Raw genomic sequence first — 20495 nt, 5'->3', positions numbered from 1 at the left:
ACTTTATCATCAGTTTTTGTTTTCTACATGACTTAAGAAACTGATACTTTTTCAAAATTATAAGTCTAAAAGTGAGTACAGGAGATTTAGTCTGTAACCCTACATTTTGTTTTCTACATAATTTAAGAGACTAATGTATTCAAAAGAATTGTTAGTTTATGTTTTAGAGCACACAATGTAAAAAGATGTAATGATATGATATTAACAACTGAAAGGTGTGAGGATCAAGCTGTAAAGGAGCAGAACTTGTGTATGTCACGGAAGTTAAGCTGGTAAAATTAGTGCCATAGCTTTTGGATGTTAAATGTAATCCCCATGATAACCACAAAGAAAATATCTATAGATAGATACAAAATGAAATGAGAAATGAATTTAAACATTTCACTACCAAAATATTAACTAAAAGCAAGATAGGACTAATACAGAAAATAAGGGTCAAGAAACCTATAATATATAGAGAAAAATATAGCAAAATGACAAATAATTCTTTCTAATCAGTAATTACTATGGATGAAATGGATTAAACTTGACTACCAAAAGACAAAGATGGACGCAATGATTAAAAAAATATATAATCCAACTATAATGCTGTCTATAAGAAGACTCACTTTAAATTAAAAGCACAATAGGCTGTTATGTAAAGCCAAAGCACCTAAAACAGTGCCTCATACAGAGTACTTGCTCAATAAATATTTGCTGAACAAATTAGAATAATTCCAATTATATAAAGCTCAAAAGCAAGTAAAGCTAAATACCCTATTGATTAGGAATGCACAGAGACAGTAAAACTATTTAAAAGATGTAAGGTAATAAATACTACAAAAGTAATGATATAAGTAACCACTGGGGTAGGGAAGACAAATGCAACAACAAGAGGGACACAAGAAATTTCTCTCTTAACCTAGACTTTAAAATGTACATAAATATGTATATAATATATATGTATAAATGTATGTGTTTTATATACATGGCTACACGTAATATACTTCACAATAAGAAAAACATTGAAAAAAAATTCCATTAGCACTTCTCTCCCTAATCCTACTCTACCTTCACCCTGACTCTGATTTATCCATCACCACTACGACTCTATACAGGAATCAGGTAAGAACTAAAACAGTTCATGCTGCAGAACGGTCTAGGAATCTGATAGAAATTCTGAAATGTATACTGATTGGATTATACTGTTTCTTGAAATACTACTTGAAATAGGAGTCATTACATGTCAAATATTAGTCAACAGAAAAGAACAGAAATTTTCACATCAACCAACAAGACATCAATAGGAAAAACTACTTCTCGGTGTCACCTATCAGATATACAGATATAGCCATTAATACGCCTCGCTTCAGTATGTAGGAAATATCTCAAATATACCTGTATGCTGCCAAACTCAACGTTCTCATAATGGAAATGTGCGCATTCAGCCATCTTCGGAAAGTGACCTTTAGTGAAGGGCAACCTGTGGTACATGAAATACATGAGAGACAAGATCCTGGAACAGTCAAAATTACTAAGCCTGAGGAGGAAATAAAACAGGTTTAAGAGCCCATGCAACAAGCAAAATGTTTAATAAGCACATGCGCATGAGCACATATATCCACTCAAACCTTTTCAGAAACACAGAGTCAAATGGAAATTACATTCAGTGCACAGGGCAAAACCAAAACAAAAAAATAAATAAATAAAAAGCATCGCTACAGTACTCTCCTGATCCTGACCCATGTCAATGGCCCTAGAAAAACTCTGCTTTCGGTAAATGTCATGGAGACTGTGAACAGCCTGCTCTAAGCAGAAGCAGCATTCCCACCACAAAACACAAAACCAGCGTTTACCTGTGAATGTTGTCACAGCCCATCAGTCCTGGATTGGTGGGTCTGGATGCAGAATGAAAATTTTATCCTTGTCTTTCCTCCACTTAGGATAAAAACATAGCTATCTAACCCTTTACCAGGTGAAAAGATGCTTTTTCTCTCTAAAACTGAAATGGATACCCTCAGATATTTCACTTCAGAGTCAAACACTGGCATCCACGTCAGGCTTTCTCAAATGCAGAGCTGAGAAACAGCAAAATCCTAATTCAAAATACCAAAAATGACTTTTCTAAATGACTGAGAGCTTGTATTAAAGGTACCAAAAAAGATATACTTGGATTGTTACTATTGAACAAACACAACCTAACAGAAAATGACATGAAAGTTATTCCAAGAACAAAATTAAAGTATATTTTTAGACATGTAATCTTCAGACCTGTTCTACTAACAGCTGAGTCGTAACAGTATTATTCAATGCATGGATAGTAAGAGCTCATTTAGTAAGAAATCTGGATAGAAGTTTTAGGAGAACTAAAGAACTGGTTTTCATTTATTGGAACTCACTTAAAACTCACTGTAATATTATACTTACTTTTTCACATGTTTAACCTTCATACTGGCTGTACTGCCACATGTCTTAAGACTAAGGTCTCCAGGAATTTCTGGAACATCTGCTCCTCTGGCCTTAAAAAAACAAAGACAAAAGATTTATGACCATTCCTTTATTATGAATACATTTTTAAAAGCAGATTATAGCTCATTTTAATGGTCCTGCTAACTCCATACCAAAAGAAATGCATACTGATTTAATAATCTCTTAAAATTATAACTTACTTGACTTTTAATTGCTAAGAACAAGGAAAAATAGTCACCTAAAAATATTTAACCTTACTGTAAAAGGAATAATTTTCTGTCAAACTAAGAATTTTCATTCTCTTATAATCACATTTTGAGATCAATTATTGTATCATGTGCCTCAGCACAAACTAAATTCTCCCCCCAAAGCTCCTGGAACAAAATAACCCTGGTTATGATGATTAATAAAAATTTAAGTGATAATGTGAACATAATTAGGAGATCACAACATACATTTTTCACACTAATATTTGAAAGTTCCATCTATGCAATACCTCCAAACTACCCTTATCTGCTAGTTTTCTTAGTGATTTTTTAATTTTAGTGATACATTCAGCTGCATCATTTTAACAACAGAAACTGAAAAATCAAAAGATTCTTCACACTCCAGAGAAAGCAAACAGCAAATCCAAATATCTATCCTAAAAAAAACAAACTTATGCTATACAATCTATGACTTGTCACAGAAAAAAAACTGCTCTCAGTTCAGTTCAGTCGCTCAGTTGTGTCCAACTCTTTGCGACCTCATGAATCACAGCACGCCAGGCCTCCCTGTCCATCACCAACTCCTGGAGTTCACTCAGACTCATGTCCATTGAATCAATGATGCCAATCCAGCCATCTCATCCTTTGTCGTCCCCTTCTCCTCCTGCCCCCAATCCCTCCCAGCATCAGAGTCTTTTCCAATGAGTCAACTCTTCGCATGAGGTGGCCAAAGTACTGGAGTTTCAGCCTTAGCATCATTCCTTCCAAGAAATCCGAGGGCTGATCTCCTTCAGAATGGACTGGTTGGATCTCCTTGCAGTCCAAGGGACTCTCAAGAGTCTTCTCCAACACCACAGTTCAAAAGCATCAATTCTTCGGGGCTCAGCCTTCTTCACAGTCCAACTCTCACATCCATACATGACCCCTGGAAAAACCATAGCCTTGACTAGACGGACCTTTGTTGGCAAAGTAATGTCTCTGCTTTTCAATATACTAGATTGGACATAACTTTTCTTCCAAGGAGTAAGCATCTTTTAATTTCATGGCTGCAGTCACCATTTGCAGTGATTTTGGAGCCCCAAAACACAAAGTCTGACACTGTTTCCAGTTTCCCCATCTATTTGCAATGAAGTGATGGGACCAGATGCCATGATCTTCGTTTTCTGAATGTTGAGCTTTAAGCCAACTTTTTCACTCTCCACTTTCACTTTCATCAAGAGGCTTTTTAGTTCCTCTTCACTTTCTGCCATAAGGGTGGTGTCATCTGCATATCTGTATAGCCAATGTCAAATAATGCAGTAGGGGAGAATAATGTGGATTGAGTATTTTAAATGAGTTAAGAGGGGATTCCCAAAGAAGATAAATATACACAATAGACTACTACTTAACCTTTAAAAAGAACAAAACCTTTCCATTTGCAACAACTTAGATGGACCTTGAGGGCATTATGCTAAGTCAAGTTAAGTCAGAAAAAGACAAATACTGTATGGTTTCATCTACATGTGGAATCTAAAATCAAATCAATACAAAACCAAACCAAGCTCATAGATACAGAGAACAGACTGGTGGTTGCCAGAGGTGGGAATGGGGAGAGAGAGGTGAAAAAGGTGAAGAGGTCAAAAGATATAAACTTCTGGCAATAAAACAAAAAAGTCATGGGGACTTAATGCACAGCACAGTAACTATAATTCATAACACTGTCTTGGACATCTGAAAATTGCTAAGAGAGTAGATCTTAACAGTATTCATCACAAGGAAAAATAAAAGAAAAAAGATTTGTTAACTACGTATGGTTACAGATGTGAATCAGACTTATTGTTGTGATCTTTCACAATGCATACAAATATCAAATCATCAGACTTATTGTTGTGATCTTTCAGTGTATACAAATATCAAATCATACTAGTGTCCACCTGAAACTAATATAGTGTTACACTTCAATTTTATCTCAATAAAATAAAAAAGGGAGGAGATTCATAACATCATCTCAACTTTTAAAAATGTTTCTTATTTTAAAAAAACTAGCCAAGATAGATTAAATGTTAAAATCCATGACTTTTGAAAAATATGAGGTAACAACATATGAACTTACAAGAATTAACACTGGATATAAACACACCATCAGGAACAACGGGACCCATTTTGTCCAAGGCTTTTGTCCTTACTATGGTTAAACTTTCTATAGATAACAACAGTTAAACTTCCTTAGTTTATTTATAAGGGTTGATGTTTCATCATGAATTGTTCAGAGTCTTCTTATTCTGTCCTACACGTTTTCCAAAGGGAAAAAATGTCATTACATTCTTTAGTAATGAAATAGAACTCATTCCATCTTGCAATTACATTATGGATTCATTGAACCTTTTCATAAATCTAATATAGGATCTCAGTTTTATTTTTCCTCTATCTTGAGAGAGAGTTCCTTCAAACTCCTAGGTATTATTTCATCAGTACCTCTCATCATTCTTAATCCTACCACACTAGAAAAGTCTAAAATTTTAAAAATCCAGCTTTAAAAAAAAAAAATGAAAATAAAGGAAACACAGAGAAAAGGAGTTGGCAAACTTTCTCTTAAAGGGTCAGATGGTAAACATTTTAAGTTTATGGACCACACTGTCTCTCCCACAACTCAACTATTTTACAACACAGAAGCAGCCATGTGTAAATGACTTAATATAAATTCATGCTAAAAAAAAATTTACTTGCAAAAACAAGCAGCCAGTAAGTTGAATTTGTCAACCACCGACCTACGACATTGATGCAGTAGTGAAATAAATCATTACCTAGTTTTTATGTTATGTTGCCCAAATTGTTGCATCATCTTTAAAGAAGGTACTTTATGTGGTACACCTGAAATTCATATAACATCATAAATCAATTATACCTCAGTAGAAAAAAAAATACTTAAAAAGCTTGCTGATTTTGGCATTTTGTTTTCACTGAATATATGTAAGAATTCCATATATTCCACTTTTCATCCATAACAGAAAAAAGAAAACTGACAAAGATTTTTTACAATGATTAGACATGTTAAGTGTTGGATGTGAATAAACAGCAAGCGGCAACGTGAGCTTCTAATAACGTGGGTGAAATTGACCATATATATTAATATGACATCTCGGACTGATGATTATATCCATCTGTGAAAAAAAAATGAGACCTCTAGTCAGTCATTCACCTGAAAGGACTTCATTATATAAAATTTTGCAACAACCTGGACAACATTCTTTCGACTTCTATGATATCTGTGCATCAAAATTCACTTGACGTAAAGAGGTCTGCTATGCTTAAATTCACATTAAAATTTCTAACATAATGGATTTACAACATTTGTTCTGTAAATTATTCATAAACTGACTCAAAATTTAAATATAAAGGAATTAAAAAAAAAAAAAAGAAGGCACTGGCCCAGGTTGGTAAATGGTGATAACTTTATTTGGCAGAATGAAAACTAAAATATTAACTGTCTTTTGCAAACAGGCTTTCTGTGCTAGATAGGCCATTGTCCCTAACACATATCCAAGGATAAAATAAGGAAGCCTGCCAGGCCTATGATCCACACAGGCAGACATACTAGGGACCACACACCTCTGCAACCACACCTACCAGACAGGAGGTAGAAACGTAACACAGAGGTAAAGTCACAGGCTATCTAAATGGGCCTGACAGGAGGACTCTGCCTAAAAACACAAAATGGTAATAATTAGGCAAATGAACCAATGGTCCAAGAAGCATGAGTGGATTTGAGAAAATATTTTTGAACCAACAGTTCAACAAGTTGATTCAATCAATTGTTGAATCAACAGTTCAAACATACCTATAACCATGTATGTTTTGTCCAGCAATATTTTCCCATAGTCCAGAGATGTCCCAGGCATCAAAAGTGGTATCATTAATTCTTTTAAGAATCAGTAAACAAAATTAAAAGGAAAATATAGCACTATTCCTCAATTGTCTGATAAGCTAACATTTTCACCTACATATTATTCTTTGATAAAATAAATTTTCTTATACTTCTATTGAAAGTACCTAGCTTGAACCATTTTATTCTGTCACTCTGAATCAAAAGTTAAGAAATTTCTCCTTTAGAAAATACTCATTAAGAGGTGGATGAAACTGGAAACTCTATTATATAGAGTGAAGTAAGCCAGAAAGAAAAACACCAATACAGTATACTAATGCATATATATGGAATTTAGAAAGATGGTAATGATAACCCTGTATGCGAGACAGCAAAAGAGACACAGATGTATAGAACAGTCTTTTGGACTCTGTGGGACAGGGCAAGGGTGGGATGATATGGGAGAATAGCATTGAAACATGTATAGTATCACATAAGAAATGAATTGCCAGTCCAGGTTCGATGCATGATATAGGATGCTCAGGGCTGGTGCACTGGGATGACCCAGAGGGATGGTATGGGGAGGGAGATGGGGGGGTGGTCAGGATGGGGAACATGTGTACACCCTTGGCGGATTCATGTTGATGTATGGCAAAACCAATACAATATTGTAAAGTAATTAGCCTCCAATTAAAATAAATAAATTTTAAAAAAAAGAAAAGAAAATACTCATTAAGTATTCATTCTTGGAAAACACAATTTTCCCAGTTTATTCATGTTATGCTATGCTATGCTATAATCATCACTTATTTATGCTTCCAAAACATAATTTATATCAACGTCACAGAAAGAGTGCCACTCATCAACAGAAAATTAAAGAGACAACAGAGGCTATGGAACACACCACTTAATGAACATACCATGTTCATAAAAGCACCCACCATTTACAATTAAATTCCCTATGCATCTATCTCCAGCAATAAACTGACTTCCTATAAGGCTGGAGAGTATACCACAAGTTAAATATAAGCCATAAAAGAAATCCTCACTGGTTAAAAAAAAAAAAATACAATCTGGGAAAATAAAAAAAAGTGTCATCTGTAATAAGGAAAGTATTTGTTTCTCCACAGTCTGAACCAGTTAAACCACACAGATTAAAGGGCATCCATTTCAGGAAAACATAATTTGATACTGAAAACTTGAAAAAATAAGAACTGGCAATGTTTTATCCTGTCTCTTTCTATCCTCCCTAACCCATAACACACACGAACAAACACCCACCCACACACAATCACACACATACACAGAGGAGTATTACTCATCCATAAATTTAAGAATGAAATCCTGCCATTTCAACAACCTGAAGGAACTTTGTCCTCAAAGTGCTAAGTGAAATAAGTCAAAGACAAATACTCTCTTATATGTGGAATCAAAATAACAAAACAAAGAAACACAACGAAGCAGAGGTAGATTCACAGATAGCACATACTGGTAGTCAGCAGAGGAGAGGAGGGCGGCAGCGTGCATGAAACAAGTGGAGAGGATAAAGAGGTACAAACCTCCAGCTATAAAATTAAGTTAGTCGTGAGGACGTAATAGACAGCATGGCTGACTCAAGTTAGGGACTCTGTATGGTGACAGGTGTTAACTAGATTTATCCTGGTGTTCATTTTATAATGTATAAAGATATCAAATCACTGTGTTGAACACCTGAAACCAACAGAATACTGTAAGTCAATTATACATCAGTTAAGACAAAGTAGGCAATAGAAAGGGGAAAAGCCCAAGGGTATTATTGAAAAGTCTAAGCAAAATGTACCAATGGTCTCACTTTTGTTTAAAAAAAAAGAAAGAAAAGAGAGAAATGGGAAAAAAAAGAGAAAAGAAAAGTGACAAGAATTCATTTTAATATTTGGGAAAGGATACAAAGAAGTAGGAAAATTCAGGATATTTTTCAAGGAGAAACAAATAGTTCAATCTGTCCAGAGAATGACAATTTCATTCATTCAAAAATTGTTTACTTATAATTTACTATGCCGGTCACAGATGCTACAACAGTAAAAACCAGTGATAAAGTCCTCATACTCAAGGAGCTTACACCCTACTGAAAAAGAAAGGTAATAATCATAAATACTCAGTATTTGCAAGTACCACAGAGAAAATTCAAACAGTGTAAGACAGAGAGGAGGACAGGGCTGGGACTTCACTGGAGCTGCACGTAAAGGCAGCCTGAAGTGTGGCACGTGAAGGGGATCTGAAGGTAGAGCACGGGCAAGCTGTGCAGAGCCTACAGGAAGAGCACTTCCCAATTGCAGCAAATACAAATGCAAGGCCTGGAGGTAGCGCCATGCTCGGCATATTTGAGAAAAAGCAAGGAGGACAGTGCGACTGGAGCAAAATGACCAAGGTCCTGCTTTTAAGAAAAATGAAATGAAACCATGTATAACAAATGCAAGGTTCTGAACTTGCGGGGACTGGAATAAAGTCAGCGTTATTAACGTAACCTGTAAAGTTAAAAAGAAGCAACTCGCTTCAGGGAGAGGAAAGATGGGATTTCGTGAAAATCTGTAGTTCGTGGTTCCTACAGAACCTTCTAGTGGGAAATGAATTCTTACCAGGCTAGAGTTATGGACGTGGCAGTCATCTGTACAAAGATGACAGTGAACCTGCAGGAACAGTGAAGTCTGGCAAGAAATTAACACAGACGATGCACAGGCACTGGGAACGCCAACATTCAATGGGAGAGAGACAGGACAAGAGTCAGCCCTTCAGGAGTCAGTGAGGGTGACTGCAGTTTGCAAGTGTGAATTTCTGCACGCGCGCGCGCGCGTGTGTGTGTGTGTGTGTGTGTGTATGTGTGTGAGAGAGAGAGAGAGAGAGAGAGAAATGGGGGTGGGGGGGTGGAGAATCCGGGAGAGGGCTGAGAGAGGGAGAAAAGGCCGAGGAAGGGGACAGAATGTGGCTGAGCACAAGCAATTCTGACAACACTGAGCATTAACCTCTTGTCTTCCTTTTTAATTTTTTTGTATTTTGGAAGTTCAGAATTTATGACTGGTTTTAATTTTCCTGACTCTGGTTGTTAGCATGTGTGTGAACATTTTCAACCAAGACCATTGACTTTAATTTATCAATAATAAGTTCATTTGCTACAACATGACCTGCTTTTAGCCCTGAGCCTTGAACACATTTAAAGTAGAAAAGGAAACTGAAGTGAGAAATTGTTCCTAACAAAAAATTTCAAGAATTAACAGGCTCCATTTTGAGAATTTTGCAATGATCAATATTAAAAATAAAGTGAGTGGAAAAACACTGAGAATTTAAATTAAATGAATTTAACTTAAATGACAATTTGAGTTCAAATATTTAAAACTGGTGAAAGATTCTCTCTTTTCAAGTTTTTGATCTTATTTTTTTAAGATCCTAATATTTATTTACTAAATGATTTCACTGTTAAATAACTGCAAATTATTTCAATCAGTAATTTAGAAAAATTCTACAGCTTTTTAAGAGGTTTCTTTAAAAACTTTAAGTTTTAGCTACAAATTTATGAAGAGTAATAAATAAATCATAAGCCATAAATCACAAAAGGACAGAGGCCTCTTTTAAGGTTTACTACTTTTGACTTAAAAATGACTACGTACTACAGATCAATCACTACTAAGGTGATTCAATTAGTAATTAAAAGGCTCCCAATCAACAAAATTCCAGGACCAGGTGGTTTAACCAGTGAATTCTACCAAAGATTGAAAGAAGAATCAATACCAATTCTTGCCAAACTCTTCCAAAACATAAAAGAGGAGGAAACTCTTCCAAACTCGTTTTAAAAGCCCAGAGTTACACTGATACCAAAGCAAAACAAGGATGCAACAAGGAAAGAAAATTACAGGCCAGTCTCTCTGGTGAACATTGATATAAAAAGCCTCAACAAAATATTAGCAAAACAAATTTAACAATACATCAAAAGGATCACACACCCTTGATCAAGTGGGATTTATTTAATCCAGGGATACAAGCCTGGTCCAACATCTGCAAATCAATCAACATGATACATGACATTAATAAAATGAAGAATAAAAAAAATCATACATCTCAATAGATGGAGAAAAAGCATGTGACAAAATTCAACATCCATTTATGATATTAAAAAAAAAAACTCTCAACAAAGCCAAGTACAGAGCAAATATATCTCAACATAATAAAAGCTGTATCTGACACAGCAACAGATAACATGCTCAACAATGAAAAGATAAAAACTTTTCCCCTAGGATCAGGAAAAAGACAACAATGCTCATCTTGCCCCATCTATTCAACACAGTTGAAAGTCCTAGCCAGAGCAATTAGGCAAGGAAAAGGAACAAAAGGCACCCAAACTGGAAAGTGATAGTTTTACAATCACTATTTACAGATGACATGATATTATTATATTAAAAAATCCTAAAGACTATACACACACACACACACACACACACACACACACACACAACTGTTAGAATAAAGTTGGCAAAGCTTCATGATGCAAAAATCAGTATACAAAAATCAGTTCCACTTCTATAAGCTAACAGTGAACTAACAGAGAAATTAAAACAATTTCATTTACAACTGAGATTCAATAAATTGAATAAAAAGAATACCCAGGAATTTACTTAACAAAGGAGGCAAAAGACGTGAACACTGAAAATTGTAAGACATGGGTGAAAAAAAAGTAAAAAAGACAAGCAAAAGAAAGATGCCCATGGATGGGGAGAATTATGCTAAAATGCTTACTCTATTGAAAGCAATCTTTAGATCTACTGCAATCCTTACCAAAGGCATTTTTCACAAAAATAAAAGTTTTAAAATTTGTATGGAACCACAAAAGACATGGAAGAGTCAAAGCAACCTTGAGAAAGAAGGACAGAGCTGGAAGCATCATGCTTCCTGATTTCAAACTATATTATAAAGCTACAATAGTCAAAACAGTAGGATACTGACATAAAAAGAGACACAAAGATGAATGGAAAAATATAAAAAGCCCAGAAATCAATCCATTTGTATACTGCCAATAAAAAACAACAAAGAAGCCAAGAGTACAGAATGGAAAAAGGACAGTGTCTTCACAAATGGTGTCAGGAAAACTGGACAGTCACATGCAAAAGAACAAAACTGAACCATTATCTTATGACACACACAAAAACTAACTCAAAAGGATTAAAGACTTGAACATAATATGTGAAGCCATTAAACTCCTAAGAAAAGACATAGTAGCAAGCTCCTTGACATCAGTCCTGGAGACGATTTTTTGCATTTGACAACAAAAGCAAAAGCAAGAGAAACAAAAATAAACAAGTGAGACTACAAATCAGACTAAAAAGCTTCTGCACAGTAAAGGAATCCATCAACCAAGTGAAAAGGTAACCTATAAAATGGGAGAAAATTTTTACAAATCATATATCTGTTAAGAGATTAATATTCAAAATATAAAAGAACTCACTTAATAGCAAAAAAAAAAAAAAAAAAAAGAAATCCAATTAGAAAAATGGGCAGAGGCTCTGAACAGACATTTTTCCAGAGAAGACTTACAAACAGCTAACCTGTACATGAAGGGCGCTCAACATCACTAACCATTAGGGAAATGCAAATCAAAACCACAACAGGTTATCACTTCATACCCGTTAGAAGAGTTGCTATCAAAAAGATAAAGAAACAGGCATCAGCAAGAATGTGGAGAAAATAGAAAACAGTACCTTTGTGCCCTTGTAGTATAAATACCAACTGGTGCTGCCACTTCAGAAAACAGTATGGAGGCTCCACAAAAAATGAAAACTGGAACTACCATATAATTCGGCAATTCCACTTATGGGTATTTATCTTAAGAGAATGAACATCCTAATTTGAAAAAGTATCTCCATACCTTTGTTCATTGCAGAATTCTTCACATTAGCCAAAAACTGGAAGCAACCTAAGTATTCACTGATTGATGAATGGATAAAGAAAATGTGGTATATATAAAACAAAGGAATATTATTCAGCCATAAAAAGAAAGAAATCTTACCATTTACAACAATATAAATGGACTTTGAGGGCATTATGCTAAGTGAAATAAGTGAAAAAGAGGAAGACTAATACCATATGATCTCACTTATATGTGGAAGCTTTAAAAATATATAATTAATTTAATTGAACCAAAGACACAGAGAACAGATTGGTGGCTGCAAAGGTAGGTAAGCAAAATGGATTCAGGTAGTCAAAGAGTTCAAACTTCCCGCTATTTAAATAAGTAAGTCCTGGGATACAAAGTACAGTGTGGTTACTATAGTAAAACACAAAATTTACAGTATTATGTATTTGAAAGTTGCTAAATGAGTATATCTTAAAAGTTCTCATCACAAGAAAAAAAATCTGCAGCTATGTATTGGTAATGGATGTTAGCTAGACTCATGGTGAACATTTCACAATATATCCATATACAGAAACATTATATTGTATAGTATACCTGAAACTAATTCATAATATAGCAATCATATCTCAATTTAAAAATGATTATTTATAAAATTTTTAATAATTCAGAAATCTCTGATTTTCTTTTAGATATGTATTAAAAAACTAATATTCTGGCCATACAACACAAATCAATAAAAGTTCAACACTTACACCCTTTTATTTCTAAAGCTACTAAAACATTAAATACATGAAATTGTTTTGGAGAAACATTTATAAGGGTTTCTCTTAATAATAAACTTTATTCTCAACATAATATTTAATACAGACTATTATTGAAAGAGAAAAAGGTTCCCAACTTTCTTTACTCTTCAGATCAGATCAGTCGCTCAGTCATGTCCGACTCTTTGCAACCCCATGAATCGCAGCACGCCAGGCCTCCCTGTCCATCACCAACTCCCGGTGTTCACTGAGACTCACGTCCATCGAGTCAGTAATGCCATCCAGCCATCTCATCCTCTGTTGTTCCCTTCTCCTCCTGCCCCCAATACCTCCCAGCATCAGAGTCTTTTCCAATGAGTCAACTCTTCGCATGAGGTGGCCAAAGTACTGGAGTTTCAGCTTTAGCATCAGTCCTTCCAAAGAAATCCCAGGGCTGATCTCCTTCACAATGGACTGGTTGGATCTCCTTGCAGTCCAAGGGACTCTCAAGAGTCTTCTCCAACACCACAGTTCAAAAGCATCAATTCTTCGGTGCTCAGCCGTCTTCACAGTCCAACTCTCACCCATACATGACCACAGGAAAAACCATAGCCTTGACTAGACAGACCTTTGTTGGCAAAGTAATGTCTCTGCTTTTGAATGTGCTATCTAGGTTGGTCATAACTTTCCTTCCAAGGAGTAAGCGTCTTTTAATTTCATGGCTGCAGTCACCATCTGTAGTGATTTTAGAGCCCAGAAAAATAAAGTCTGACACTGTTTCCACTGTTTCCCCATCTATTTCCCATGAAGTGATGGGACCGGATGCCATGATCTTCATTTTCTGAATGTTGACCTTTAAGCCAACTTTTTCACTCTCCACTTTCACTTTCATCAAGAGGCTTTTGAGTTCCTCTTCACTTTCTCTCATAAGGGTGGTGTCATCTGCATATCTGAGGTTATTGATATTTCTCCTGGCAATCTTGATTCCAGCTTGTGTTTTTTCTAGTCTTTACTCTTACGTCCTCATTAAAATTAGTATAACTTTCTAGATAAAGTGTAGTAAAATAGCAGTTCAAATCTCATTTATATCCTTTTCATCATTCACTGTACACTTTTTGCAACCTTGCAATGTACTATTTATTGAGTATAATCATTTTTAAAGAAAACATAGAATTATAGCACCTGCCTTCAAGAAGTTTACACATTAAAAAATTAGAGTACCAATGTAAAAATAAAAGATTCTAAAAACATATGATACAAACAGTAATTTCCATAGACAAACCAATGGGAACTCCAGGAAACAGAATTCAATCACTTTCCATGTATACAGCATACGACATTTTAATACAGAGTAAATGAACCACCACATAACAAATATCACCTTTCTTCCCATTCAATAAACTCAATGTAGACTTACTGCAGGTTATCGAAATACAGGAGAAAACTGTGAAAGATTTTTACACGGACAAAAGAATTTATTGAATAGCCTTTCAACGGCATGCTGGCACCTCCAGGGATTACTTCATTCAATAGGGAGGTGTGTGGGGCCTGTCTGTTTTGACTAGACTATTTCACATCTCTTAGAGCAGAAATTTGCAATGTAACATATCACAAACCTGCAATGACAAATGAACATTTGCATTCAACTTGGATAAGAATCACTAACTTTTAACTGTAATTAAATAAAATATTATTCTCCACAAAACAAATTTCATTGTTCTTATTGATGGATATGAATTACAAAAAGTTATAAAAGATTAAATGGATAACTCAAACTTCTGTGGAAAAATTACACTGCAAAGGAATTTTCCACCTATTAACAAGCAAAAACTGCTTTTCCAGTATCTCAGTGAATGTAAACTCCATTCTTCAGGTTGATCAGTCAAAAAAACTTGAAGTCATCCTTGACATCTCTTTATCTCATTCTCTATGTTCATTCATTAGTTAAAAAAAAAAACAAACCAAACAGTTGGCTTTATCTGTGAAACTATTGGTACATCCAGAGTCTAGCCATTTTTTTACATCTACCATCCGTACCATCTACCATTCAAGCTACCATCATTGTCCATCTACTATAACAATCTTCCAACTGGTCTCCTATCTCCTCCTCCTGTGCCTCCTTCTTTAGCCTACTCACAGCGATGAGAGATTTCCTATAAAATTTTAAGCCAGATCATGTCACTTCTTGGCTAAAAATCCTCCAACGGTTTCCCAGCTTACTCAGCATAAAAAACCAAAGTCCTCATATAATGGACTGCAAGAAACCACTTCTCTGATCTCATCTTTTCCCAGTTCAGTTTCAGCCACATCCTACTCGTGTTTCTTCCAACTTGCTTTTTAATTCTATGCCACAGCCTTTAACTTGTTCTTCCACTGCCTAAAATGATCTATTCCCAGGTAAACACACTCCCTCACACCCCTTAGGTGTCTGCTCCAACCTTAACTCCCTAGAGGCCATCTTGCCATCCTATATAGCGAGCAACCCTTCTTCACACTGCGTTCTGCCACTCTGCTTATTTCTACAATGGCATGTACCACCACATGACACACTATACATTTAATTATTTGCTACCTCTCCTACCTTGTTAAAATATAAGCTCCACAAAGGCAGGAAATGTGTGTGTTTTATTCACAGCTCTGCCCGAGAGTCTAGAATAGTGCCTTGAATAGATTATTTGCTCAACAGGTATTTCCTGAATAAATGAGTAAAGCCACAGCAAAAAAATTTGTTTCTGTTGAGTAATGCTTCCCCTGTTCCTTTTCTTTATGTAAGTAAAATAATTTACCATTGCACTAAGTGTCTCCTCCCAGTCAGGCCGCTCTCGAGGGTGAACGTTTCTGTGTAGTTCTGGAACAAAATCATCCTCTTCAGAATGTACTGAGGACTTCATCTTCCTAAAGACCAAAACATGAAAGACTCTGATAAGAATTCCCATTTCTAAGAAAGCCTTCCAATGACTACAATCCAATGTCTAGACCTGGACATTTCCAATCCAAAGGAAAAAGAAGAGAGAACAACACTTTCTTTAAATTGTGGGAACAAGCTTTACCAACTTGCTTTTTCCCTCATTAAAAAACTATTTGATTCTGACACACACTCATTTTATATTTTTTGAGATTCTTGTTCATAACAAAAAAAACTATACTTGATAGTATAAAAGTTCCACAGAGAAGTCTAAGAGACACATTTCTTGAGAAGTGACCTTAGGGACTGCTTACTCACAAGCATATCTTTTCTTGATCTCTGTAGTAAACCCCAAGCAGCAATACAACTCTGCTTTTCTCTTTCTTTCCCCACAGTCTTTGTTTCTGTTTATTTCTGGTTTTAGTCTATTTACGTCTGCTTGTGAAAGAATGTATTTCAATTCTACTGAAGAGAAGAACATCTCTGAGACATACCTGAAGCAGTCGGTTTGGTGTTCTAAGTTGTAAAACTGAAGCTACAAGGTGGCTACGTGTCTGTAAGTGATAGAGGTTAGTATCTGTCATCACAGGGAGTAATATACTTTCCCATCTTCAGAGCATATTAATAAATTAGACTGTAAAGCCCCTTAAAATATTAAAGCTCTGTTCCGGCTGGTTTATATGGTCTATTAAGTGCTTACATAAATCGAATATTCCCAGAATTCCCAGAAAATAAAGAAACTGAACTTCTAACACTAACACTGAACTAAACTGAACACTAAACTTCTAACACCAAACCGAACTTCCAACACTGAAAACAGAACAGAGGTTTATTAAAGACAGAGTTTTGGTGATTTCCAAATGAAAATGCCTGATAAAATTCTTAGTATGTACAATTTTATCATGCAAAAATTAAAAAAAAAAGTATCAATAGGTATATAGCGAATAATCTTCCTCCCTTCCCTGTCTCCAGTCTGCCCATTAAATTCCCCACTTTATATGTTCTCTTAGTCTATATATATATATATATATATATATATATTCATATACATAATTTTTCATATCAAAGATATATCCACAAAAAGCAAAGTATAAAAGCAATGTATAAATACGCTACTCTTTGTGTAAAAAATAGGAGAATAACTGTATTCCTTCATCTCCACCCTACTCTTTACACCTGCGTCTCGTGCATTGCAGGGTTCTCACACATTGCAGGCAGATTCTTTACCATGTGAGCTAGCAGGGAAGTCCCCAGAATACTGGAATGGGTAGCCATTCCCTTCTCCAGGGAATCTTCCTGACCCAGGGATCAAACCAAGGTCTCCCCATTGCAGGGAGATTATTTACTGTCTGAGTCACCAGGCAAGCCCATGTTGTTCAGTAGCCAAGTTGTGCCCAACTCTTCACAACCCCATGGACTGCAATACTTTTTACATAAAAAGTATCATGTTTTACACTGTTATGTAGTTTTCTAATATTTTCTGAAGGACTTTCCATATCAATATATAAAGAGCTTCTTTGCTATTTTTGCAACTGTGCAATATTCCACTGTGGAATACTATAGATATTCCATAATGTAACTCATCCATTACTAGTGAATTCTTCAATTATTTCCACTATTACAAACTATACTACAAGTTTATAAGATATCATTTTAAGATATGTGCAGTATAAATGAAAGGCAAAAACCCAATGATGAAAAAAATCCCTTTTATAAAGTAGCCCATTTTTCTGTTGGATTTTTGGTCTTTTTCTTACCTCTTTTTAAATTCTTTAAAGAGATTAGTTCTTCATTTGTAATACGAATTCCAAGTATTTTTAACAGGCTGTCATTTGTCCTTGCTTATTTTGTTTTCTATAATGCAGATGTTTTATATTTTATGTAGCTGAATTTCACAACCCTTTCTGAGTTTTGCATTTTAAGTCATTTCAAAATGCCATCCCTGATCCAAAACCTATTTTTTTTTAATTTTCCCATGTTTTCTTTTGAATTTTTCGTGGTTTCATTTAATACATTATACCATCTTCAATCATTTGGAAATTATCCTTGGTATGAGGCAGATCTCCAATTTTCCTTATTTTTCACAGCTGCATATTCAGTTTTCCCCCAAAGAATTCATTGAATAGTACATAATGTTCCCGTTGGCTTTGGAGAAGCCATCTTTACCGTATCTTCCTATGTATTAGGGTGAATTTCCAGGCTTCCCATTTCACCCCCTTATGCCCTCTATTCATACCAGTACCACAAGGTTTTAATCACTGAGATTTCATACCATAATATCTGGTTGCACTAATCCTCTTCCTAGACTTGCTTTTTTCTTCTCCCCAAAGTTTCTTGACTCAATTACTTAGTCAAGGTCAATTTATTTCAAAACCAATTTACCTAGGTTTTTAAAAAAGCATTCTTATTATCACATTAATTTTATAATAAACTAACGTCTTATGATGTTGACTATTTCGTTATGAACAAGGTATATATCTTTCTTTTGTTCCAAACTTCTATGTTCTTCAGCAATATTTTAAATTTTCTTCACATAGGTCTTGGAGTTCCTTAGTAAGTTTATTTCTGAGCATTTCATCTTTGTTGTTGCTCTTAAAAATGGCACCTTTTCTTCAATTACATCTTCTAACTGGTTACTGTTGGATATACTGTTAGTAGCCCTGTTTTGCAAATGGGAAAACTGAAATATATTAACACATCTCAGGCATTCCAGATGTGATGGACCGCTTTCTACTAGAAGATTCCACCTCCCATCCTGAAGAGGACACTGAAACAAGCAATTCTCACCTCTGGAGACCCGCTGCACTGGCTGACAGACACCAAGATTTGGCCTCACTGAATGCTCCCCTCAGAAGCTTTCCCTCAAAAGCCATAAAAAAAACTACCAGTGACCTTCCCATTCAAGACTGCATATATGTTGAGAAATAGAGCTTTCCTTCTCCAAGTCTCTGAAAAGGCAGTAAGCCAAATAAAAGGAAAATAAATCCTTAAAAGATTAACATTGGGTGGGATGAGCAGGCCAGAAATCTTCAACTTCTGGAAGGCAAAGAAGCAAATGGGATCACATTGACTGGTAAACCAGTGGAGAATAACAGAGGTTCCAGGAGGTTCCACTTCTCCCCACAACAAAAGAGGTACTTGCCCCCAAGGAATTAATAAAAACTGGAAAATTACTCTGTAAATAAATTTAACAATCAATTAGAGGGACTAGGGCTATTAACAAGGGTGTGTTCACCTAAGAAAAGAAAAGCAGAAGCTATAGCATCATGGGACCACTGGAGAAAATCCGAAGGGGGAGGAGACAGAGAAGGGCAATGTTGACCCGAGCAGTAAAAAGCTGCGATTCTTTCAGTCAGAACAAACAGAACATGCATACGTAGCGAACAAAGCTGCAAAGCTAAAGCAGAAAAGACAATAACCTAAATAATTATATAAATACTAAGTCCGTGATACATAAGAACAAGAACACGTAAAAATTACTTCACTCAAACTGAATGTGAAAGATTAAAGAAAAAGATGAAATTAATGGCCTAAAGAACAAATATAAGAAATACTTCAAATCACAAAATCAAAATGTGAAGATAAATCGGTCACCTGATGCAAAGAGCTAACTCATTGGAAAAGACCCTGATGCTGGGAAAGATGGAAGGCAGGAGGAGAAGGGGGCAACAGGGGATGAAATGGCTGGATGGCATCACCGACTCAATGGACATGAGTTTGAGCAAACTCAGGGAGATGGTGAAGGACAGGGAAGCCTGGCGTGCTGCAGTCCACGGGGTCACAAACAGACATGACTTAGCGACTGAAAAACAACAATGATAGATACATCATGAAAGAAACACTAAGGAGATCAAATATGCAATAAATAGATTCCATGAGGAGAAAATTATTACTGATAAAAGAGGTAATAATTAAATTAATAATAAAATTCTTAAAATCGTTCCTAATATGAAGACTTAAATCTACAGACTGAAAGTCACTGAGGTCCAATTGAAGATTTGATGACAAAATACACAGAACTAAGAATAAAAAGAAAATTTTACAAGCATTCAGAAAGAATAAGTTACCTACAAAGGAAAAGAAAAGATAAATAAAAATAGCAGTGACTACAGGCAAGAAATCAGAGTACATCACTCATAGAACTTATCTGAACAAAAGATTCAAGAAAATATCAACTAAATAACAAATGGACCAGAACAGACACTTTAAGATGGAATATGATTAAAAAGGAGAGGAAACCATGACACATATAACTAAATCTGACTGAATGGCAAAAAATATTAAAATCATTTCAATAAACACTGGGCTTGGGGGGTGGGGACAGAATTTGTTGTACTGTCGCTAAGTCATGTCTGACTCTTCACGACCCCATGGACTATAGCCCAACAGGTTGCTCTGTCCATGGGATTTCCCAGGCAAGAATACTGGAGTGGGTTGCCATTCCCTTCTTCAGGGGATCTTCCCGACCCAGGGATTG

At 35.5% G+C, this 20495-nt stretch overlaps 1 protein-coding gene across 5 annotated transcripts in view; it reads right to left on the bottom strand.

Annotated features, from left to right (window-relative positions):
- Positions 1-20495, bottom strand: part of ARHGAP32 (Rho GTPase activating protein 32) — a 207784-nt gene that overhangs the window by 106541 nt on the left and 80748 nt on the right. For 3 of the 5 annotated variants that reach the window (XM_055581190.1, XM_055581191.1, XM_055581193.1), the window contains exons 2-5: positions 15900-16008; positions 2407-2498; positions 1836-1877; positions 1378-1462 (exon numbers count right to left, since the gene is read on the bottom strand). In XM_055581190.1, coding sequence (XP_055437165.1) covers positions 1378-1462; positions 1836-1877; positions 2407-2498; positions 15900-16004 — 324 coding nt within the window. In that variant the 5' untranslated portion in view covers positions 16005-16008. The remainder of the gene's footprint in view (positions 1-1377; positions 1463-1835; positions 1878-2406; positions 2499-15899; positions 16009-20495) is intronic. The other 2 variants (XM_055581192.1, XM_055581194.1) reach the window with 1 other exon arrangement.

This window comes from Bubalus kerabau, chromosome 5 (assembly GCF_029407905.1).
Source record: "Bubalus kerabau isolate K-KA32 ecotype Philippines breed swamp buffalo chromosome 5, PCC_UOA_SB_1v2, whole genome shotgun sequence".
Taxonomy (NCBI): Eukaryota; Metazoa; Chordata; class Mammalia; order Artiodactyla; family Bovidae; genus Bubalus; species Bubalus kerabau.
Note: the sequence above shows the minus strand (reverse complement) of the source record. Positions and strands in the feature narration are given on the sequence as shown.